This window comes from Mustelus asterias, chromosome 23, assembly GCF_964213995.1.
Source record: "Mustelus asterias chromosome 23, sMusAst1.hap1.1, whole genome shotgun sequence".
Classification (NCBI taxonomy): domain Eukaryota; kingdom Metazoa; phylum Chordata; class Chondrichthyes; order Carcharhiniformes; family Triakidae; genus Mustelus; species Mustelus asterias.
The window spans coordinates 3,376,781-3,396,743 of NC_135823.1; the positions used below are offsets into that span (position 1 = coordinate 3,376,781).

The window sequence follows — 19,963 nt, forward strand, 5'->3', positions numbered from 1 at the left end:
AATCTCCATCCCACACACTCTCCCTCCATTCCCTCTCTGCTGTATCTAATATTCACCCTCCCAATTCTCCTGAAGGTGCTGATTGAGGCTGATTGACGGATCCATGCTCACTGCTTCATGTCCTGGGCACATGGAGCTGAAAATCTCCATGCAGGATGCCAGCCTAACAGAAATATGGCTATATTCCTCAACAAAAATGTTTTAAATGGATTGTTTCAGTTTGTGAAGATACAGGGGTTTGTGATTGATGATCTTGAACTTGCTGCCTATGGGGGTGGTCATAGAGCTTTACAGCATGGAAAGAGGCCCTTCAGCCCATCGTGTTTGTGCTGGCCATCAAGCAACTTTCTATTCTCATCCCATTTTCCACACACTTCAAGAGCTCATCTAAATACTTGCGAAATGTTGTGAGGGTTCCCACCTCTACCACCCTTTCAGGCAGAGAGTTCCAGATTCCCACCACCCTCCAGGTGAAAAGGTTTTTTCTCACATCTCCCATAAACCTCCTGCACTTAAATCTATGCCCCTGGTTACTGACCCCTCTACTCATGTCCCCTACCTGTGCCCCTCAGAATTTTATACACCTCAGTCAGATTCCCCCTCACTCTTATCTCCTCCAAGAAAAACAATGCAGTCTCTGGATAGAAACTATCCAGTCTCTCTTGATAGCTGAAACTCTCCAGCCCAGGCAACATCCTGGGGAATTTCCTCTATACCTTCTCCAGTGCAATTACATCCTTCCTATCATGTGGTGACTAGAACTGCACATAGTACTCCAGCTGTGGCTGAACCAGCGTTTTATACAGCTCCATCATAACTTCTCTGTTCTTATATTCAATGCTTCGGTTAATAAAGGCAAGTATCCCATGTGCCTTCTAAACCACCTTATGTACCTGTCCTGCTGTCTTCAGAGATCTATGGACATGCACACCAAGGTCCCTCTGATCCTCTGTACTTACTAGGATCTGACCATTTAATTCTGCATTCCCTTGCCTTGTTAATCCTCCCAAAATGCATTACCTCAAAATTTTCAGGACTGAATTCCATTTGCCACTGTTCCGCCCATCTAAAGTTTTAATGTTTATTTATTAGTGTCACAAGTAGGCTTACATTAACACTGCAATGAAGTTACCGTGAAAATCCTTTAGTCGCCACATGGGGGTACACCGAGGAAGAATTTAGCACAGCTAATGCACCTAACGAGCACGTCTTTTAGACTGTGGGAGGAAACCGGAGCACCAGGAGGAAACTCACGTAGACAGGGGGTGAAAGTGCAGGGTCCGCACAGACAATGACACAAGCTGGGAATCGAACTCGGGTCTCTAGCACTGTGAGGCAGCAGTGCCACTGTGACGTCCCATCGATATTGTCCTGTAATCTAAGGCTTTGCTCATCAGTATTTACCACATCACCAATTTTTCTGTCATCTGTAAACTTACTCATCATACCTCCTACATTCATGTCCAGATCATTAAGGTACACTACAAACAACAAGGGACCCAGCACCAATCCCTATGGAACACCACTGGACACAGGCATCCAGTAACAAAAATAACCTTCGACCGTCACCCTCTGCTTCCTGCCATAAAGCAAATTTTGGATCCATTGGCAAATTGCCCTGGATCCCATGCGCTCTTACCTTCTTCATCAGCCTCCCATGTGGGACCTTGTCAAAAGCCTTACTGAAGTCCATGTCGGCTACATCAAATGCACTACCCTCACCCACACACCTCGTCAGCTCCCCAAAAATTCAATCAAATTTGTAAGACATGATCTCCCTTTGCCAAAACTATGCTGACTATCCTTGATTAATCCTTACCTCCCCAAGTGGAGATTAATTCTGTCCTTCAGAATTGTTTCCAATAGTTTCCCTACTGCTGAAGTTAGACTCAGTGGCCTGTAATTTGCTGTTTTTTCCCTATGTCTCATCTTGACTAATGACACCACATCAGCTGTCCTCCAGTCTTCTGGCTCCTGTGGCCAGAGAAGATTTGAAAATTATTGTCAGAGTTGCTGCAATCTCCTCCCTTGCTGGGATACATCCCATCGGGAGCTGGGGATTTATACAATTTTAGAACCGTTAAAACCGTTAATACCTCCTCGCTCTCAATGTTAAGTTGTTGAAGTGAATCACAATGCCTCTCCCTAGCTTCTATACCTACGTCATCCTCCCCCACAGTGAATACAGACGCAAAGTATTCATTTAAAACCTCACCAATGTCTCCCAGCTCCACACACAAATTGCTACATTGCTCCCTAATGGACCCAGTTCTTTCCCTGGTCACCTCCTTCCCTTCATATACTTATAGACACCTTTGAATGTCCTCACAGATGTTGCGCAAAAGATGCAGTTTTAGTCTGAAGCTCATTGGCCAATTACCGCATTCAGACAATGGGGTGATTGGCTGGAGGACCAGAGTCCTTCCGGTCCTCCAACTCTTCCCACTGGTCACCAGCTCAGCATGCAGGTCAGAGGGGGGTGGACGCTCCCCCGCACATGCGCACAGCGGGCCCTCTCTCTTGGACATGCGCAGTCCCGGGCTGTGGGGGAGGGGTAAGTCACCAGGCGGCTTCTCGCTCTGGCCGGCGCCGTCTTGAAAACCTTGGCTCGAGGCGGTGCAGGGGGAGGGGGAAAAACGGGTGAGAGCGGGCTCACGTGTCCGCGCGCCGGGCCTGCGCACTGGAACCTGGAGACGTCATCACAGTGCAGAGTGATTCTTATCCGCTGATTTCGCGGCGCTCCATTGTGACGTCACAACGCGGAAGTCGGCCAATGAGCTTGAGATTTAGACTAAAACGTCCTCCTCTGTAATATCTGTGAGGAAATCAATGTCTCCCCCTTTCCATTTCTTTTCTCATTCTGGGGGAGATTGGGGACTGGCAGCAACTGAAGGAAAAGGAAGTGGATCCAGGGAGAGTGCAGGCTCTGGAAAGGTTGCAGTGGTTTCTTTCTCTCTCTCTCTTAAAGACATTGTGACACCTGAGTGAGAGTGTTCCAGTGCAGAGTATGGAAAGAGCCTTAACCAGTTGCACAGCCTGAAAATATATCGTAACATTCACAGCAGGGAGAGACTGTACCTGTGTTCTGTGTGAGACTGAACTGATTGTCCAACCAGCAGAGACACAAGGAAGGACTCTCACACCATGAAAAAACCGTGGAAATGTGCGGACTGTGGAAAAAGATTCAAATCTCCAACTGCGCTTGAGATTCATCGACGCATTCACACGGGAGAGAGGTCGTTTGCCTGCTCTGAGTGTGGGAAGGCATTCACTCAATCAGCCCACCTATTGACCCACCAGCAAGTTCACACTGGAGAGAGACCATTCTCCTGCTCTGAATGTGGGAAAGGATTCACTCGTTCCTCCAACCTTCTGAGACACCAGCTAGTTCACTCTGGTGAGAAACCATTCACCTGCAAGGATTGCGGGAAAGGATTCACTCAGTTATCGAACTTGATGCGGCACCGTGTCACTCATTTGAGTGACAAATCTTCCACATTGTCTGACTCTGGAAGCAGCTTCAAAAACTCTCAAGATCAGAAGATCCACCAATGCATTCACACTGAACAGAGACTGTTCAGCTGTTCTCATTGTGCAATAAGATTTAGAACATCATCACAACTACTGAGACACCAGCGGAGTCACACTGGGGAGAGGCCATTCAGTTGTCCAGAGTGTGGGAAGGGATTCACTCAGTTATGCAACCTGCAGATCCACCAACGAGTTCACTCGGGTGAGAGGCCTTTCATCTGTTCTATGTGTGGGAAGGGTTTCACTCAGTTATCCCATATGCTGCGACACCATGTCACTCACGCAAATGAGAGACCTTTTAAATGCACTAACTGTGGGAGTAGCTTCAAAAGCTCTCAGGACCTGATGATCCACCAGCGCATTCACACTGAGGAGAGACCGTTCAGCTGCTCTCATTGTGAAAAGCAGTTTATAACATCATTCAAACTACGGATGCACCAGCGAACTCACACTGGGGAGCGACCATTTACTTGTTGTGAGTGTGGGAAGGGATTCAGTCAGTTATCCAACCTGCGGAGACACCGGCGAGTTCACAAGTGATTACTGGTGTTGGATTCTACTGTTATTGTTGCTGTTAATCACATTCAGGACTGAACCATGTTCTTTCTGACAGTTGGTGAAGTTGGAGGGTCAGAAGGTTTCTTTCTGCTGGACTGGCCGGTCTCACATCTTTGCTTCTAATGGGTTGACGCTCCTTGAGACCCAGTTAAATGTATTTATGCTGTTCATTTTGACAATTTACTGTGATGATGAATTCCACATTAAATCCACTCAGGAAATATGGGCAGTGGAGAAGGTGCAACAATATTCACACGAATAATCCTAGAACTGAATGGAGATCACAAATGTTGACAGTTCTCCCAGTGTAGTCTAACCCTGTTCTCAACAAGTTGAACATAACCTCCCTGCTTTTCAATTCTATCCCTCTAGAATGGAACCCTATATATGGGCCCCACACTTTAGGAAAGAAGTGAAGTTCTTAGAGAGGGTGCAGAGGAGATTTACGAAAATGGCTCCAGGGATGAGGGACTTCAGTGAGTTGGAGAGACTGGAGCGGCTGAAATTTCTATCTATAGATCAGACAGGCATTATGACAGAGAGGTGGCCATTCAGCCCATTTATTACTGTTGGCTCTCATGAGCAAACTATTCATTTCCATTGCCCCATTCTATCCCTGTAGCTCTGCAAGTTTACTTTCGCCAAATGACAATCCAATGTGTTTTTGAAATTGTTTATTGTCTCCACTCCCTCCACCCTCAGAAGTGGCGAGTTACAGGTCATTACCACTCACTGTGTAAAATTATTCTTCCTTGCATTCCCGCCCCCCCCTCCACACCTTTCCCAAAACCTTAAATCTGTGTCCTCCTCATCCTTGTCCCATCAGCTAATGGGAACAGCTTTTCTTTGTCCACCTTATCTAAACCTGTCAGAATCTTGTCCACCTCTATCAAATCTCCCCTCAACCTCCTTTGCTCCAAGGAGAACAACCCCAGTTTCCCCAACCTAACCTTGCTGTTAAAATCCCTCATCCCTGGAACATAGAAACTCGAAGCAGGAGTAGGCCATTCAGCCTGCTGCACCATTCATTATGATCATGGCTGATCATTAAATTCAAACTCCTGATCCCGACTTCCCCCCATACCCCTTGATCCTTTTAGTCCCAAAATCTGTATGTAATATCTTTTTGAAATCACACAATGTTTTGGCCTCAATTATGTTCTGTGGTAGTGAATTCCACACATTCACCACTCTCTGGGTGAAGAAATTTCTCCGCACCTCAGTTCTAAAAGGTTCACCCCTTATCCTCAAACTATGACCCTTAGCTCTGGACTCCCCCGCCATTGGGAACATTCTTTCCGTATCTACCCTGTCGAACCCTGCTAGAATTTTCTAAGTTTCCATGAGATCTCTCACTCTGCTAAACTCCAGTGAATATAATCCTAACCGACTTAGTCTCTATTCTCGGAAATCTCCTCTACAGCCTCTCAAGGAGCCTAATATCCTTCCTAAAATGTGGTGACCCAGAACTGGACTGAATTCTCTAGTTGTGGCCCATCCAGAGCTTTAGAAAGGTTCCGCATCATTTCCCTGCTTTTGTTCTCAATCCCTGTATTTTTTAAGTCCAAGATCCCAAATGTTCCAAACAGGAATATCCGAACATTTTCTGCTTGAACATAAGAAGTGTTTGAATGATATTCTTAAAATGTCTGAAGAAGTTTTTAACCAATGAAGGAATGAGCTGTTGACACAAAAAAGAACTTGCTCTCTCCAAAAGGGAATCTAAAATGTTTGAGTCTGGGAAATGAACTGAAAAATGAAGCTGCAGCTACAACTGAGCAAGAAGAAGACAGTTTCAATGTGGAATTGACCGGGACATTCTCTGGATTGAAACAATGGAGAAACTACAAGCATGGAAGAAAATAAAGTTCAAAAGGTGAACTCTGAACAGACAGTTTTCAAAACTGAACTGGAAAATTCACATCTGAACAGCAGTGAGGACTTTCCTCTCGCAGAAGCTTTGGACAATAATTATTTTCAGAGGAAAACTTTCAGAAAACACAGCAAGCAGCAATATTTTCCATCTTCGATGGACTGTAATTCCTGGACATGGAATTCAGGAGTGTGCTGTTAGCAAGATAGACTTGTGAATGTGAAGGGGACAAGGGAGGGATTATTTTGTGGTGATCATCTGGAATGCACTGCCTGGGAGGGTGGTGGAGGCGGGCTGCCTCACATCCTGGATGAGCACTTGGCACGCCATAACATTCAAGGCTATGGGCCAAGTGCTGGCAAGTGGGATTAGGTGGGCAGGTCAGGGCATTTCATGCATCGGTGTAGACTTGATGGGCCAAAGGGCCTCTTCTGCACTCTAGTATTCTCTGATTCTGTAATTATTGCAGGTTATAAGATAGTTAAACACAGGAAAATGTTGGACTTTGGAACAGGAGTGGGCCATTTTGGCCCCTCAAGCCTGCTACCCCATTTGATAAGATCATGGCTGTTGTTAAGATACACAGCATATTGTAGGTTGTAATATTCTAAATGAGATATTATGAGGGTGATACACTTTCATTCCTTCCTGGGGAAGATGTTGGGAATATCTAGTTTCATAATTCATGTTTTAGAAATATAACTTCTGGTTGGGGAATTGTATTTTTTTAAATGTGAGATAAATGGGTGACCCAGTGGTTAGCACTGCTGCCTCACAGCGCCAGAGATTGGGGTTCGATTCCCCGGCTTGGGTCACTGTGTGTGGAGTTTGCATGTTCTCCCCATGTCTGTGTGGGTTTCCTTCGGGTGCTCCGGTTTCTTCCCGCATTCTGAAAGACGTGCTGGTTAGGTACATTGACCCAAACAGGCTCCGGAGTGTGGTAACTCGGGGAATTTCACAATAACTTCTTTGCAGCGCAATGAGGCTTGCAATGAAAGCCTTACTTGTGACTAATAAATAAACTTTAACTTTAAATGGAAAACCTGGATTGAGAATCTGACGAAAACACACTCAGGGAATTTGCAATCAAAAGGCGTGGCCCATGTTGACTGAAGAAGTCAAAGCTGGAAGGGTAAGAACTGGAGAAGGGCAGCTGGGTTTTTTTAGTCGGAGACATTGGCTCTGACAATTATTGTCCTGTCTTTGTTAGAGAGCAGAATTCTTCATGCAACCTCGGGTCAAAAGGTTTGGCTTTGAAGCTAAAAGTTGATTAATTTAAACATCTGTTGGACATCCCAACTAGTGTGTTACCATGGGAATAAGTGATTCAGGGTAGAGCCTTGGTTGGAATTCTGGATGTTTCTCACAGAAAGCAGGCAGTCTACGGTTAGCCTGGAAGCTGTCAGCTGTGGGACCAGGAGTTGTGAACCAGCTGTGGGACCAGGAGCTGTGAACCAGCTGTGGGACCAGGAGCTGTGAACCAGCTGTTGGACCAGGAGTTGTGAACCAGCTGGGACCAGGAGCTGTGAACCAGCTGTGGGACCAGGAGCTGTGAACCATCTGTGGGACCAGGAGCTGGGAACCAGATGTGGGACCAGGGTGCTCCTAATGTTTAAATCCCTCAGCAAGAAGGCAGTGAAGCCCAGGCTTGGACTGAGGAGTCCACAGTTTTGAGATCTTAAAGGAAAGTTGGAGGGTTGTTCAGCTGAAAGCTAATGGAAGGATCCATTAAAGCCCCATAAAACCTTGGAGCTTGGAGAATAGCTAGAATACGGAGTCGAATTAAAGTGAATTTTGGGGAGCTTTGACATACCGATCTGAGTTGACAGCATAACTCGTTATAAACTATAGTGTTAAGTTTGTAGCACTGGTTTTTAATTTTTTGTTTTATATATACAGTAAAGTTTATTTTGTTTATTGCATGGAATCTTCGGGAGAATTAGAGTGAATTCTGGGGAACTTTGACATATCTTTGGGATGGTCTCAGGAGCAGAAGTGAATTAGTCTTCAAGATATTGTTAAGTATCAGGGAACTCTTGGGGAAAGTTAAAAATGTGGGACAGAGTTTAATACGAACATGAGAGCTAGGAGCAGGAGCAGGCCACCTGGCCCCTCAAACCTGCTCCGCCATTCAATAAGACCATGACTGATCTTTTTGTGGACTCAGCTCCACTTACCCGCCCGCTCACCATAACCCTTAATTCCTTTACTGTTCAAAAACTTATCTATCTTTGCCTTAAAAACATTCAACGATGTAGCCTCAACTGCTTCACTGGGCAGGGGAATTCCAGATTCACAACCCTTTGGGTGAAGAAGTTCTTCCTCAACTCAGTTCTAAATCTACTCCCCCTTATTTTGAGGCTTTGCCCCCAAGTTCTCGTTTCGCCCACCAGTGGAAACAACCTCCCTGCTTCTATCTTATCTATTCCCTTCATAATCTTCTCTGTTTCTATAAGATCCCCCCTCATTCTTCTGAATTTCAATGAGTATAGTCCCAAACTAGAAGCCTAGTTTAAAGCGTAACTCTTTATGAATTATAGTGTTAAGTTTGATGCTGTTTTTTAATTTTATTTTGTTTTATATAAACAGTAAAGTTTGTTTAAAAACTTGGAAGCTTGTAACGTGATTCTTTCAGTTAATCATTGGGTGTTTGAATTTCTCTTTAAACGTTAATGGTTCCGACCGGGATTGTAACAATACGTACAGGAAATATTTCAAAGCAAATCAAAGATGAAAAGATATGATTTTCCTTTTTTAGTACAAAGCATTACATTATCAGACACCCTTCTTCTAGAATCCTCAATAATTTCTTAGTTCTTTTAGTGAAACAATCTGATAAGTGCTGACTTAAAATAGAACTAATTGTTGTCCCTTCATGAACAGAACGTTCATGTTTTCACATGTCTCCAAACTCGTCATTAACAAATTCCCCTCCATTATCAGTCAGAAACTTAGCTGATGACCCAGGGCCAGTCCCTGTCCATTTCTGCGTGACTTGGTCTAGAATCACCCTTTTGTCCTTGTCATGTATTTTTGGAGAAAGACTAAATCAGGTCACCATGTCTATCAAGTGTAGAATGAAAGGATTTCTGTCTCTGTCCCACATCTTTAGATCCATGGCAACTCCCTCGTTAAAGTCACGTGCCAAGGGAAGAAAGCACTTTTAGTCTGTGATTCTTGTGAAATTTGAAACTAGGTATTCACAACAGGACTCAAAGAGCATCAGCCCACTGGAGGCAAGGTCATGAGACCAGCCAGTCCAGTGGAAAGAAACCCTTTGACTCTCCCCATTGACCAACTGTGAGAATGAACAAAATGCGGTCCTCAATGTAATTGAGAGCAGAAACAATAACAGCAGAATCCAACCCCTGTGTTCTTTGTTCTTTGTTATCCTGCCAGTTGACGTTATAACTGGATGGGAAGATCCCAGACGGAACCCTGGCTCAAAAGATCATCACGTTTATCAAGTAACCAGAGTCACTAACAAATTTGCTAATTAGTTTTAACAACAAGAAAGAAAAACATTTATTAAACATGAAAAATGGATTCCAATACAATACTCCTTTACTCCTCCTTTAGCTAAACATTTACACACAGGTTTTAAGATCAACACGGATGACAAAGTACATTTGCAGCTACAATGGTTTCATTAACACACAAAGTTAGTGTCTGTGGATTTCTCCTCAGAATCCCCCCCAGTTGATTGTCATGTGAGTTTCCAAACTTCCCTCCCAAAATACACTAAATTCTTCTCTCGCCGTAATACATTAATTTAATGATTCACATCCAAAATCAGATTCATGTTTTCCAAAAGACCCAGTTGAACAGAGCTTCTGCCCACTTTTAGCAGTGGCTCCATGTCAGGATTTTGAATCAGCTCTTTGTGTTTTCCAACGCCTGTTAAACCACTTTTAAGAAACCAGTCACTACTTTACAACTTAATAAGAACATAAGAACATAAGAAATAGGAGCAGGAGTAGGCCATCTAGCCCCTCGAGCCTGCCCCGCCATTCAATAAGATCATGGCTGATCTGAAGTGGATCAGTTCCACTTACCCGCCTGATCCCTATAACCCCTATTTCCCTTACCGATCAGGAATCCATCTATCCGTGATTTAAATATATTCAATGAGGTAGCCTCCACCACTTCAGTGGGCAGAGAATTCCAGAGATTCACCACCCTCTGAGAGAAGAAGTTCCTCCTCAACCCTGTCCTAAACTGACCCCCCTTTATTTTGAGGCTGTGCCCTCTAGTTCTAGTTCTTGATCAGAGAGTAATAAAACATTTGAAATGTTAGAATTACTATTAGAAAACATTTTTCTTTCTAGTACTTCTCACCAACTTATCTCTTCTTAGCTGTAAAATATAAAAGCAAAATACTGTGAATACTGAAATCTGAAACAAAAACAGAAAATGTTGGAAAATCTTAGAAGGTCTGACAGCATCTTTTTAGCTTTGTCTGGTTCTCTGAACAGACATCTGTTCTACCTTAGTCACTGCTCATTGAGTTTCAGGTTTCTGAAATCTTCTTGTTGTTACAGCTCCCTGGGTCTCTGGACTGTCCACTAATTCCTTGCTAGTTTCTCTGTAGATCTCTAGCACAGGCTGTCTGAACCATTACTCCATTGTAGGGATTTTCTTACAGCAAAGCTAAAAGAGATGGATTCCTTTTCGCTTCCCACAGCAGCAGAGAGATAGATGTGTAATTCTCCATGGTACAGCTTCAACAACCCGCAACGAGCTGTTTGATACAACTAACATAACAAAGAATCCTCTGCCCCACCCTTCCAGTCTCTCTTCACTAAGCAATTATCTGGAGGCAATATTCCAAAGCTTCCTAAGCACAACGAGATCTCATCAGGGACTGCAAACCAACTTCCATATGGAATAACATTGTTTGTTCAGCCTGAAATCTAATCATGGATCCCTTATAAGCAGAAAAACATTCAATTAAACCAACCTAAAACTATGCCTTGTTTCTAATGTTTAACTCATATAAATATAAATTCCTTAAAACTAACTTTGTTTTGTGAATACCCTGAAATCAATTGTGAACTTGCTTGTGCCTCAGCAGGAGTGACAAATTACAAAATCCCTTCCCACATCGAGAGCAAAGAAATCGCTGGTGTGTCTGCAGATGGGATAACTGAGTGAATCCCTTCCCACACTGACAGCAGATGAACGGCCTCTCCCCAGTGTGGACTCGCTGGTGTCGCAGTAGGTGGGATGAATTACTGAATCCCTTCCCACACTGAGAGCAGGTGAATGGTCTTTCCCCGGTGTGAATTCGCTGGTGTCTCTGCAAGGTGGATGAATCACTGAATCCCTTCCCACACTGAGAGCAGGTGAACGGCTTCTCCCCAGTGTGAATTCGCTGGTGTGTCTGCAGGGTGTATAACCGAGTGAATCCCTTCCCACACTGAGCGCAGGTGAATGGCCTCTCCCCAGTAAGACCTCGCTGGTGTGACTGCAGGTGGGATGAATCACTGAATCCTTTCCCACAGTGAGAGCAGGTGAATGGCCTTTCCCGAGTGTGAACTCGCTGGTGTCTCAACAGGTGGGATAGTAGAATGAATCCCTTCCCACACACAGAGCAGGCGAATGGCCTCTCCCCAGTGTGAATGCGCCGATGAGCTTCCAGTGTAGATGGGGCTCTGTATCCCTTCCCACAGTCCCCACATTTCCACGGTTTTTCCATGTTTTGGGACTCCTTATATCTCTCCAGGTTGGACAATCAGTTGAAGCCTCATCCACACACAGAACACAGGTACAGTCTCTCCCCACTGTGAATGCTGCAATGTATTTTCAGGCTGTGTAACTGGTTAAAGTTCTTTCCACAGACAGCACACTAGAACACTCTCACTCAAGTGTGTCTGTGTCTCGGTGCTTTTCCAGTCACACTGATGTTTAAATTCTTTTGAAGCCAACAGACCAGGCAACACTTCTCCGTCTAGATTCAAAGGCCGATGAGATTCAGGTCCCAAGGAATCGAATGACTCTGTTGGATCTGGACATGATGTTTGAGATTTCTGCCTGTGATTCTTCCTCTTCTGATATTCTGTAAAAACAATTTACAAAATACATCACTAGCAGTACAGGATAGAAATTCAGAACAGACAATTCTAGTTTCTGTGGAACATTCTTTCCCCTCTCATTCCCCAAAAGCTGTAAATCTCCATCTCACACACTCCCCCTCCATTCTCATTCTGCTGCATCGGATATTCACCCTCCCAATTCTGCTGAAGGTACTGATTCAGGCTGATTGACAGATCCATGCTGAACTCTTCCACTCAGGACAAAATGACGATAACAAATAGGAGCTGCAGTCGGCCATGTGGCCCATCGAGCATAATCATTCTCCCCACACTAAGCCCATATCTCTTGATATCTTCAAAATCTAGAAATCTATCAATATCTCTCTTGAAAAGTCTTGATGACTGAAACTCCATAGTCCTTTGGAATAGAGAATTCCAAAGCTTCAGAGTTTTCACTCCATTTTCCTGTCTGTTCCCCATTACCCTTGACTCCTTTGTCAATCAAAAATCTGTCTAACTCATTTTTGAACAAATTCAATGACCCCCAACCGCCGGTGGTTCCAGTGGAAGAAAAATCCAAAAGACTAACAACCCTTTGAGAGAAGGGATGACTGGAAATATATAATGTAGCTACAGTCCTACATTACAAGACTAAAGAACAAAGAACAGTACAGCACAGGAAACAGGCCCTTCAGCCCTCCAAGCCTGTGCCGCTCCTTGGTGCAACTAGACCAATCGTTTGTATCCCTCCATTCCCAGGCTGCTCATGTGACTATCCAGGTGAGTATTAAACGATGTCAGCGTGCCTGCCTCCACCACCCTACTTGGCAGCGCATTCCAGGCCCCCACCACCATCTGTGTAAAAAACATCCCTCTAATATCTGAGTTATACTTCGCCCCTCTCACCTTGAGCCCGTGACCCCTCGTGATCGTCACTTCTGATCTGGGAGAAAGCTTCCCACCGTTCACCCTATCTATCCCTTTCATAATCTTGTACACCTCTATTAGATCTCCCCTCATTCTCCATCTTTCCAGGGAGAACAAGCCCAGTTTACCCAATCTCTCCTCATAGCTAAGACCCTCCATACCAGGCAACATCCTGGTAAACCTTCTCTGCACTCTCTCTAACGCCTCCACGTCCTTCTGGTAGTGCGGTGACCAGAACTGGACGCAGTACTCCAAATGTGGCCTAACCAGCATTCTATACAGCTGCATCATCAGACTCCAGCTTTTATACTCTATACCCCGTCCTATAAAGGCAAGCATACCATATGCCTTCTTCACCACCTTCTCCACCTGTGTTGCCACCTTCAAGGATTTGTGGACTTGCACATCTAGGTCCCTCTGTGTTTCTATACTCCTGATGACTCTGCCATTTATTGTATAACTCCTCCCTACATTATTTCTTCCAAAATGCATCACTTCGCATTTATCCGGATTAAACTCCATCTGCCACCTCTCCGCCCAATTTTCCAGCCTATCTATATCCTGCTGTGTTGCCCGACAATGCTCTTCACTATCCGCAAGTCCAGAAAGAATATATCCGCAAGTCCTAGAAATAATAATAAATGTACTTTATTACAGAGTCATAAATAATATATCTAATCTGTACCATATAACAACACCAGACATATTCTTGTCCTATATTAATTTAATGTCCCCTTAAATGTCAGCCATCTCCTGGTAAAACCAGCCCTTCATAGAAATCATAGAAACCCTACAGTGCAGAAGGAGGCCATTCGGCCCATCGAGTCTGCACCGACCACAATCCCACCCAGGCCCTATCCCGCATATTTACCCACTAATCCCTCTAACCTACCCATCTCAGGACTCTAAGGGGCAATTTTTTTAACCTGGCCAATCAACCTAACCCGCACATCTTTGGACTGTGGGAGGAAACCGGAGCACCCGGAGGAAACCCACGCAGACACGAGGAGAATGTGCAAACTCCACACAGACAGTGACCTGAGCCGGGAATCGAACCCAGGACCCTGGAGCTGTGAAGCCATGATGTGGAGATGCCGGCGTTGGACTGGGGTAAACACAGTAAGAAGTTTAACAACACCAGGTTAAAGTCCAACAGGTTTATTTGGTAGCAAAAGCCACACAAGCTTGTGTGGCTTTTGCTACCAAATAAACCTGTTGGACTTTAACCTGGTGTTGTTAAACTTCTTGCTGTGAAGCAGCAGTGCTAACCACTGTGCTACCGTGCCGCCCTTTAATTGTGAACATTAGGAAAGAGACCACCCTTTTAGCCAGACAAATAAATGTGTCAGGCTGAGGGAGCAAAAGATGTCAATGTTTTTAAGGAGGAGAGAAAGACCTGGGCCAACCTTTCCAGAGTCTGCACCCTCCCTGGATTCACTTCCTTTCCCTCCAGTTGCTGCAAGTCCCTAATCTCCCCCAGAATGAGAAAAGAAATGGAAAGGGGGAATAAAGAAAGTGTTTTGCTCACAGATGTCGGCCTCTTTTAAGGAAGTTTCAGTCTGTCTGAAGCTCAATCTTCATTCACACAAAGCTCGCGCTATGATTGGCTGGGGGCCCAGAGTCCTTCCGGTCCTTCCGCTCTTCCCATTGGTCAACATCTCAGCATGAAGGTTAGGGGGTAGACACACTCATGCACATGCGCAGCTTCCTCTCTCCTTTGGACATGCGCAGTCCCGGCCCGCCCGCCCGCGCGGCGGACAGAGCCAGTGCTTTATTGTGGGAGCTGTTGTTGCCATTACTTATCTGGAGCCCAGTCTTCAAACTCCTGGGACTGGCATGGAAAGTGGGGGTGGGGGGGCACAGTGACACAAACTACATGCGGGGAAGAATTGGATTGGATTGGGACGTCCCCTTAGCAAAATAGTTTGTTAACTTCAGGTGGAAAGATTTAGACACCTGGTTGACATATTGGGGAGGGCAATAGGTAAGGGTGAAACTGAAACCCCGAGTCAGCACCTTCAGAGGAGGAGAACTGGGGAAAAAGCGGGAGGGGGATAGTAGGATGAATTAGTGTTACAATCAGTAGGGAGGAGGGAGTGTGTGGGGGGACAGATTTATAGTTTGAAAGGGAGAAGGATTTTCTGTGACAACTAAAAGTGTCAATTCCGGATTTCTATCCTGTAATCACAGTGATGACTTGATGATGTCAACCCTATCACACTCATTAAAGTCCCTATCAGGTCAGTCTTCAGCCTTCACTTTCCTGGGGAAAAAAATTCCCCAGCCTGTTCGATCTATCCTATGACTTAAAGACTCAGTTCTGGTATGATCATTGTGAATCCTTTAACATTCTCGGGGTCCTATGTTAGTATTAAATGGGTATATAATTAATATTTAGACTTGGTTTAATTTGGTTGCAGGTGCCTAAAGTTGATCTTATTTATTCGTATCACAAGTAGGTTTACATTAACATTGCAATGAAGTTACTGTGAAAATCCCCTCGTTGTCACACTCTGGAGCCTGTTGGGGTACACTGAGGGAGAATTTAGCATGACCAATGCGCCCAACCAGCATGTCTTTTGGTGTGTGGGAGGAAACTGGAGCACACCCATGCAGATACGGGAAGAATGTGCAGACTCTGCACAGGCAGTGACCCAAGCCGGGAATCGAACCCGGGTCCATAGTGCTGTGATGCAGCAGTGCTAATCACTGTGCCACCCGAGTTACTCCGTTTTAAATTGACCCTGAACGGTTTTAATTCAAAAGAGATTTAACCTCAGGCAAGACACGACTCAGATAGCAATTAATGTCAATGTTTATTTAAACGAAAGGAAAGCTGATGAAATACATGAGTGACCTTCATCACCTCAATTGGGTGACCATCCCAGGTAGAAATGTGAATCTTCCTCTGAACCAACAGCGATTTCCCAAAATCCTGCCCGAGGGGCACCCAGTACCTCCATGGCTAGAGTCTAACTTGCAAAGCACAATATCATTCACAAATCCCACTTTGGCCCCTTGAATTAAGATGACTTTATCTCAAATCAAACCTGTTGTAATCAGACAATTGGTCATTTTCCAATAAAATTGGGCTAATTTTATTGGAATTATCCATTTATGTCAATTGTTCCATGGAGCAGAAAAATGGGACTGTTCAGGATTTTTCTGTTATCTGAGTTTGGACAAGTCTCCACTCATTCTCTTGCTGGTTCCCTAGATGGTCAAGGATAGTAGCTGAATGATTTCTGTTGTCACAGATAGTGCTAACAGCAGCAAACTAGTATTTTTATCATCAACCATCAGTATTCTATCAAACTGACATTCCCTTATCACATAGGAAAGCCAGAGGAGAGAGGAAGTACTATCAATGAATCATAGAATCCCTGCAGTATAGAAGGAGGCTATTCGGCCCATTGAGTCTGCACTGACTCTCTGGAAGGTTATCTTATTCAGGCCCTCTTCCCTGCCCTAGCTCCATAACCCCACACATTTACCATGGCTGATCAATCTAACCTACACATCTTGGGACACCAAGAGGCAACTCAGTATGGCCAATCCACCTAACCTGCACATCTTTGGACTGTGGGAGGAAACTGGAGCATAAAATGGAAATCCACACAGATGTGCGGAGAATGTGCAAACTACATACACACAGTCACCCAAGGCTGGAATTGAACCCAGGTCCCTGGTATTGTGAGGCAGCGATGTTAAACAGTGTGCCACCTTGCCACCCAAATAGTCCTGGTTTTGGAGACAAATTACATCTGCTGCCATGGTTGCACAATGGTTAACATTGATACATTACAGAGCCAGGGACCAGGGTTCAATTTTGACTCTGGGTGACTGAGTGGCATTTGCAAGTTCTCCCTGTGTGATAATGAAACTGGGTGCTCGAATTTCCTCCCACAGTCCAAATATGTGCAGGTTAGACTAATTGGCCATGTTAAATTGCCCCTTAGCATCCAAAGATGTGACATTTAGTGGGATAAATATCTGGCATTATGGGGCTAGGGCCTGGGTGGGATATTCTGTTGGAGCGCGGGTACAGACTCAGGGCTGCTGTAGGGATTCTGTGATGGCGGATTTGTGTTTCATATAATCTTAGAATCTCTTCAGTGCAGAAGGAGGACATTCGGTCCATCAAGCCTGCACAGCAACAATCCCACCCAGGCCTTATCCCCATAACCCCATGTATTTACCCTGCTAGTCCCCTGACAGTAAGAGGCAATTTTGCATGGCCAATCAACCTAACCCACACGTATTTGGAGGAGGAAACCAGAGCACCTGGAGAAAACCCACACAGACATGGGGAGAAGGTGCAAGCTCCACACAGTCACCTAAGGCCAGAAATGAACCCAGGTCCCTAGTACTGTGAAGATTCAGGTTGTTTAATTTTAGCTAAAGTTGGGGAATGGTCTGCTTCTGGGGAGGTGCCATTTTGTGACTGAATTAACTTCCTCAAAGTCCCCCATGTACTCAGAGCTCTTCATTTGTTCTGTTAGTTTCTGACTGTAAATTAATATCTTGTTCCAGATTCTGGTCTAATACAGCAGTTTCTCTGAGCACAACACAACCTATCATCTGCCCCAATGTAACATGATGCTGCCCCTTATCATGGAGGAAGATAAGATGATAAAAGGTATTGATGAATTAGATGTAGAGCGAGTGCTTCCTCTTTTGGGTCAATCGAGAAAGAGAGGTCATAGTTTTAGAATAAGGGGTAATTTAAGCAGTTCTGACGAAGAGTCATCCAGACTCGAAACTTTGGCTCTATTCTCTGATGCTGTCAGACCTGCTGAGATTTTCAAGCATTGTCTGTTTCTGTTGTCGTTTAAGCAGGGTTTTAGATATAATTTTTAAGCATGGTTTTGGATAAGGGGGAAGCAGTTGTACTAACTCTTCTGTCTCTATATTAAACACAGTGTAAAAACCAGTTTGAGATATTTCTAATCCATTGTCATGTTATTTAAGCAGGGTTGTTGCATTAACACAGAATCACAAAATTGTTATGATTCAGACCCGCCCACCCTCACGTGAGCTCGGGTCCGCCCCTCATTGTCTACATGCGGGCGATTGACCAATAGCAATACGGGGAGGACCGGAGGGGCGCAAGTCCTCCAACCAATCAGAGTCCGGGCTTTGTGTGAATGGCTGCGCGGAGCTTCCTCCATTGTTACTAACAAAGCTGCTGCGCCTCTGAATGAAGATTAAGCTTCAGACAGACTAATATTGTACTGTAGCTACGTTATATATTTCCAGTCATTCATCTCTTGCCTATGAGAGTCATTAGTGTTTGGATTTCTCTTCCACAGGGATCAGTGGAGGCTGAGGGTCATTGAATATATTCCAGGATGAGTTAGACTGATTTTTGATTGATAAAGGAGTCAAGCGTTATGGGAAACAGATAGAAAAATGGAGAGAAAGTTAAGATGAGCAGGGATTACTTCACTCAAGGATGTGGTGAAGTTTTGGAATTCTGCGCCCCAGAGGACTGTGGAATCTCAGTCATCAAGAATTTTCAAGAGAGAAATTGATAAGTTTTGAGATATTGAAGGCATCGAGTGATCTGGGGGATAGTGTGGGAAATGGTGCTGAGGTAGATTGGCCAATTTTGAATGAATGGTTGAGGCAGTTAGATGGGCTGAATTGCCAACTGCAGCTCCTGTTATGATTCCTGTGTGCTGGACAGAAAGCAGTGAGCATGGATCTGTCAATCAGCCTCAATCAGCACCTTCAGGAGAATTGGGAGGGTGAATATGAGATACAGCAGAGTGAGAATGGAGGGAGAGTGTGTGGGATGGAAACTTACAGCTTTTTGGGGAATGAGAGAGGAAAGAGTGTCCCATAGAAACTAGAATTGTCTGTTCTGAATTCCTATCCTGGACTGACACTGATGACTTGTATAAACTTGTTTTACAGGATATTGAAAGAGGAATCACAGGCCGAAATCTCAAACATCACATCTGTATCTGACAGAGTCATAATGCTTGGGACCTGATATCATTGGCCTTTGAATCTAGAAGAAGAAATGATTGTCCAGTCTGTCGATTTGAAAAGATTTCAAACATCAGTGTGACTGGAAAAGCACCAACACATGGCCACACTTGAGTGAGAGTGTTCCAGTGCATTGACTGAAGAACTTTAACTAATTAAGCCGCCTGAATAAATATCACACCATTCACAGCACAGAGGGTCTGTGCTCGCGTTCTGTGTGTGGACGAGGCTTCAACTGATTGTCCATCCAAGAGAGAGATAAGAACACCTGCACCATGGAGAAACCATGGAAATGTGGGGACTGTGGGAAGGGATACAAAGCCCCATCTCAGCTGGAAGCTCATCGGCGCAGCCACACTGGGGAGAGGCCGTTCATCTGCTCTCAGTGTGGGGAAGGATTTACTCGCTTATTCCACCTACAGCAACACCAGCGAATTCACACTGGAGAGAGGCCATTCACCTGCACTCAGTGCGGGGATGGATTCACTCAATCATCCCACCTACGGATACACCAGCGAGTTCACACTGGGGAGAAACCGTTCACCTGCTCTCAGTGTGGGAAGAGATTTAATCAGTCATCCGTCCTGCGAAGACACCAGCTAGTTCACACTGGGGAGAGGCCATTCACCTGCCCTCAGTGTGGGAAGGGATTCACTCACTTATACAACCTGCGGGCACACCAGCGAGTTCACAGTGGGGAGAAACCATTCACCTGCTCTCAGTGTGGGAAGGGATTCAGTCAGTTATCCAGCCTGCGGGCACACGAGCGGGTTCACACTGGAGAGAGGCCATTCACCTGCCCTCAGTGTGGGGAGGGATTCACTCACTCATCCCACCTGCGGACACACCAGCGAGTTCACACTGGGGAGAAACCGTTCACCTGCTCTCAATGTGGGAAGAGATTTATTCAGTCATCTGCTCTGCGGAGACACCAGCGAGTTCACTCTGGGGAGAGGCCGTTCAGCTGCCCTCAATGTGGGAAGAGATTTAATCAGTCATCCATCCTGCAGAGGCACCAGCGAGTTCACACTGGGGAGAGACCGTT

The 19,963-nt window shown here is 45.0% G+C and overlaps 2 protein-coding genes across 2 annotated transcripts in view; one reads left to right on the forward strand and one right to left on the reverse strand.

The window, feature by feature from the left end:
* LOC144510907 (uncharacterized) overlaps positions 1–19,963 on the reverse strand; it is a 347,486-nt gene that overhangs the window by 39,335 nt on the left and 288,188 nt on the right. Inside the window, exon 16 of the mRNA XM_078240963.1 lies at positions 11,118–11,679. Coding sequence (XP_078097089.1) covers positions 11,118–11,679 — 562 coding nt within the window. The remainder of the gene's footprint in view (positions 1–11,117; positions 11,680–19,963) is intronic.
* LOC144510471 (uncharacterized) lies at positions 2,738–8,566 on the forward strand. Its single transcript, XM_078239918.1, has 2 exons — positions 2,738–7,422; positions 7,473–8,566. Exon 1 carries the CDS (start codon positions 3,145–3,147, stop codon positions 4,069–4,071), a length of 927 nt encoding a protein of 308 aa, XP_078096044.1. The 5' UTR covers positions 2,738–3,144; the 3' UTR covers positions 4,072–7,422; positions 7,473–8,566.

Coding starts and splice junctions, on each gene's coding strand:
- LOC144510471 (XM_078239918.1), top strand. CDS start 3,145: ATGAAAAAACCGTGGAAATGTGCGGACTGTGGAAAAAGATTCAAATCT.